Below are 5,355 nucleotides of genomic sequence, written 5' to 3' on the forward strand. Positions count from 1 at the left end.
AAACATCAGTTTGAAATTCAAAAAATAATTTACGTTGTTAATTTTTTTCTTTTTAACGGAGGCTCAATGAGAGTAAATTTTTGAAAAGTTCGGACCACCAGCAAAAATATTCTGAGTTGAGATTATTATCGACTACATTTAGTTTGGTTTATTAAAATTCAATCTACCAAAATTTTATAAACTTCTAAGAAATCCGACTGCACATTAGAAAGTCACTCAATTAAGGTCTAGCCATCCATTCAGCCATTCTATTTGATATAACTTTCAACAAACTTTAAATTATTAACAATAATGCAGATGTTGTCCACCTCACCCTACTCCATAAGATTATGTGTAATGAAGGGGCTACAGAATAGGGTGACTTGCGTCATGTAGCGTCGTCAACAAAGAGTGAGTTCTTGTTTTAAGGGTGTAATAATGTTGTAGACCCATGTATATATATATATATATATCACAAACAATTATAATAATAATAATAAAACAAAAGTGATGAAGGACCACAAGAACTCCTCGCTCCCCCAACCTATTTCGCCTATATGTCGCCAGGGTGTAATGGTGTTCATCAAATTTGTAGCCCCCAAACTTTCAACTCTTGGCCCATTACGTATGCACATGAGAATCCTCCACGTCGTTATCCTACCTTTCGCTTAAAGATTCAACCTCATCAATCATCATCATAAAGAGTCCCTTTTCAAAAAATAAAATAAAAATAATAAAATAAAAACTAATATTCTTTTATACACAACCAACAAAGCCTGTCAACCAAGGTACATGTTTTATTGACAAAATGTCACCTAAACTTGCAATTGCAAACAATGTTGGTTACTAGCAGGATTGACCCCTAAGATTTAAATACGCTAATTGAGCCGAAATAAAATGTCTGTAGAACATAACAAATAATAAAATATATTTTCATCCATATATTTTTTATAAATAGTTTTTTTAAAAATAAATTTGTCTCCCCGGTACATATACATTTAATAGTAGTAGTAATAATAATAAAACACTAAATTGTAATAACTTGAGATAAGAAATTAATTATAGCTTAATTTTTTACACTTGACCATAATCATAAACACAATGAAACATAACGAAGATTTACAGATCTCAAATCCATTATTGGAATGATATAAACAATAAAATTTAGGCCCTCGAAAATTACGAGACTCATTCGGTTGTCCGGCTTGCACTACGCTAGTACCTGTCCTGATTACCAGACCTACCACCAATTTCAGGGAAAATCCCGTCTCCCCAAAGACCAACTATGATAAAAGACCGTAGGTCACATACAACATTTTGTCACAAAGTAAACTGGAGCCTACGTTCTATCTTATATTCGAGAAAGTCAACATGATACAACTAGATAATTTAATAATAAAAAAAACACAAAAAAAAAGCCCATTTTCAATATCCGCGTTTAAACAAACACACACGACACACCCACCAATCCCAAATTCTTCACCACTAAGCTATCTCACCTCACCTCACCTCACCTCACAATATATATACAATAACCCGAAACAACTTGACAACCTAAAGTTGTAGACCCGTTAAAAATGGCCACAAATAATAATTTCTTTGAATCGTTGCCGGAAGGTTTCATAGCGAACGCTATGTCTCGTACAAGCCCTAGGGACGTGTGCAGGTTGTCGTTGGTGTGTTCTTTGTTCCGGTCGGCGGCCGAATGGGACGCTGTTTGGGAGAAGTTTCTGCCGCCGGATTACAGGAAGATTCTTGCGGGTGGCGGTGGGTCGAAGAAGGAGGTGTATATGCGGTTATGCGATTATCCGGTGATGATTGATGGTGGCAATAAGGTCATTTCTTCAACCGACTTTTGATTACTTTTATCTGCCGACTTTTGATTGTTTTTATGTTTATATATCTGCCATCTTTCTCATAATTTTTCAACAGCAATATTTTAACTTTTTTTTTTCGTTTTTCTGTGTAAGATTTGCATTCAGATTTGGAGAAAAATTATTTAAGGGGTGTAGTTTAGAAGTAAGGTTAGACCATTCTCAGCCTTATTCCCTGTATTTTATTTTTGTGATGAAGGGGGAGTTTTGTAAATTATATGATATGATTATGAGCGGCGGTGAGCAGAAAAGAGAAAAAATAATATACGGGAAATTTAAATTTGGGTATAAAGTGGTTGTGAGGGAGAGAGAGAGAAAATATAATGATAAAGGTATAAAAAATATTATTTAATTAAACATGAGAGAGGAAATACAGTGATTTTTAGTGTAATTATATGATATATATATATATATGGATATATGGTAGGGAATAGACGGTGAATGTTCTTAGGATGAGAAAAAAAGAAAGAAAAGAGATTTGGAAACGGGGCAAAGTTAAAACACAAAGTACAACAAAAATGAGAAGGGTGAGAATGAATCTAATTAGTTTATCTTAAATTGGATGGTTGAGATTAATTTAAATATAAAAATTGTTGAAAAAGGCATAGAGGTCATAACCCACTTATGATACGATTCTTCCAGATGCAAGGCACATGTCAATTCTTCAATAATTTTAAAACGTCTATAACTTTTCATACATATTTAGAAATTTTTTTTACCATAATAACAAACGTTTTTTTATCTTTAATATGAATATCATATTGCTATATAAAAATAATAAACAAATTAGTGAGTTTTTTTACATTGTGTTATTTGGTTGTCCATTGTGTTTTTTAATTGGGTCTCTCTATGCATTGTGTTATAGTTTTTGGTTATTGCGTTTTTCAATTGGTACTCATATTAAAGATAAAAATTAGAACAAATATTACATCATTGTGTATTTTTATTCGTCATGTAGTCTTTGTGCTTAACATTTATCTTTCTACTTATCATTATGTTTTAGTCATTGTGCTCAACATTCACTTTATTTGAGAATAATAGTTTTATGTTCAATGTGTACTATGTTCAAATCATTATGTAATATGTAGTTTCCATTGTGTTTAACGTTTCAGGTCATTGTGTTATATGTATTTATCTTTATGTCTTACGTTTTAGGCCATTGTGTTATATGTATTCATTGTTGTGTTTTACGTTTCAGGCTATGTGTAATATGTATCCATCATTGTGTTTTATGTTTTAGATAATTTGTTGGTATTGTTCATTATATTTACATATTATTATTACACAACTGTATTATTAATGTTTTAAAAAAAAACCCAATAATGAGTTGAAAGACACATTGGCGAAAAAATACATTGACAAACCGAAAAATACAATGACAAAAAAAGACACAATAGTAAGCAAAAAGACACAATGAAGTAAACTTTTTTATTTTTATATAACAAAATCATACTCATATTAAAGATAAAAAATCGATTGTTATTATGGTATTTTTTTTTTTCAAAAATATTGTATGAAAAAGTTATAAGACTTTTAAACATAGTGGGGAATTAACATGCGACTTGTATTGGAGAGAGAAAATGTGTACTATTACTTTTATACTCTTTTTCCTTTGGACCCCACTTGACACATGTTAGTTAATTATGGATTCTCACACTTCTCATTTTTGTAAGCCTTTGTAAATAACTCAACCCTCGGAAACAGTTCGGTTTCGTTTTTGGACTTGCTACGGTTTGATTTTGGTTTTGTCATTTGAGATTGATAGTTGTGGGAAATTAAAGTGGCCCAAACTGATGGATTTGGGCTTAATATAAGTAATTGATTATTATACATTTGCGGTAGCTACTGATACGTTTTCCCCAAAGCGAGTTCTTCACAAACTTTAGCAGTAACATACACTAAAATTTGTCCCTTTATATACGTTTGGGGTATAATAGCATAGTTATTGTTATAGATTACTTAAAATAAAAATTGAAAATAAAATATTTATATTAAGTTTTGGTTTTTTTAGTTTTTATTACATGCACAATCAAAACCGAATGGTAAGTTTTGTTTTTATAGAAAAATAAAGGCAAGCCAAACTGTTGGTTTTTGTTTTGGTGTGTGTTTTTTATTCTTTTTTTTTCATGCACATTAGGGATAACTTGGATGTTTGATTTTTCATTGTTGTTGCAAAAAAATATAATCTACTTGTGTAAAAACTACATAAGAATATACCCAGCTTTCAACTTTACAACAAATGTTAGTTTATGTATCTGATCTTCGTTAACTTGTACACTAATGACCTGGGCCCAGTTTTGGCGTGGCAATTTGGATATCCGCCACGTGGATGCATAACATAACATAACATGAATTTAGAAGTTTGGTACATTAAAATGTATATGTTCTATGGCTTAATACTTGTGCATATCCTTTAGTTTGCCCTATATATCAAGAGAAGAATTATAAACTCAGGGATTTTTAAGTACTTTCACTTCAAATCTGTTATATTATTTGTACCATAAATAATTAGAAAATGATAACTTGTGGCAGAGCTTCTGGTTACATAAACCTAGTGGGAAAAAATGCTACATGTTAGCAGCACGGGAATTATCGATTATTTGGGGCGATACGCCGAGGTATTGGAGATGGATATCCGTCCCGGATTCAAGGTTACATTTACATTTCCTGTCTTTTTTCATATTTGACTTTTTATTATCGGTCGACATGAAATGATGTCTAAATTGACGGATTTGCCCCTGACAACAGGTTTGCTGAGGTGGCTGAACTTTTGAGTGTATGTTGGCTTGAAGTTCACGGTAGAATAAACACTTCATTGCTCTCAACCGACACTCGATATGCAGCTTACCTTGTGTATAAATCAGCACCACACACTTACGGGTTTGAACACCATCCTGCTGAAGTTACAGTCGGTTTAAGTGGTGTCGAGGGTCAAGTTAAAACGGTTTTTCTCGACCCGGAAGCGTGCCGGAGGCAAAGACATGAGTATGAACAAACACTTCCGGGAAGACGACGAATGGGGATGTTTAACCATTTGAGACGGTTAGCAAGTCGATCTAATGCGACCCCCCCTGAAAATGGTCCGACACGCAGGCAAGACGGGTGGCTCGAGATTGAGTTGGGCGAGTTTTATAATGGGAAGGGTCAAGAGGGGGATCTTGATATGAGCATGATGGACGTGAGAGGAGGGAATTGGAAGGGTGGTCTAATTATTCAAGGGATTGAGATTAGGCCAAAGGCAAGTTAATGTTTTTGTTAACATTTTGTATGGTTTTAGTACTGTACTTGAGACATGATTGTTTAAATAAACTTCCTAGACTTTGTTGAAGAGTCATCAAGAGGGTTCTGTTTAATTATCAACAATAAAAGGCGGAGGGAGGAATGCTTATTAGTTAACTAATTAAGTAATAGTATTTGAAATTCATAACACGAGTATTTTTACCCGTGAACTTCACGGTGCATGGCAACATATGATTTTCGTCGTCTGAATAGCCAACTTAAC

General features: G+C 33.1%; 1 protein-coding gene across 1 annotated transcript; it reads left to right on the forward strand.

The window, feature by feature from the left end:
- The first annotated feature begins 1,549 nt into the window (after nt 1-1,549).
- LOC143593784 (putative F-box protein PP2-B12) lies at nt 1,550-5,104 on the forward strand. The gene is made up of 3 exons (XM_077073296.1): nt 1,550-1,814; nt 4,386-4,504; nt 4,602-5,104. The coding sequence occupies exons 1-3, from the start codon at nt 1,557-1,559 to the stop codon at nt 5,098-5,100; spliced, it is 876 nt and encodes a 291-aa protein (XP_076929411.1). The 5' UTR covers nt 1,550-1,556; the 3' UTR covers nt 5,101-5,104.
- The last annotated feature ends 251 nt before the right edge of the window (nt 5,105-5,355 follow it).

The sequence above is a fragment of the Bidens hawaiensis genome, unplaced genomic scaffold (assembly GCF_021521415.1).
Source record: "Bidens hawaiensis isolate Kalapana, Puna unplaced genomic scaffold, B.hawaiensis_p1.1 tig00042787_1, whole genome shotgun sequence".
In the NCBI taxonomy this organism is placed as follows: Eukaryota; Viridiplantae; Streptophyta; class Magnoliopsida; order Asterales; family Asteraceae; genus Bidens; species Bidens hawaiensis.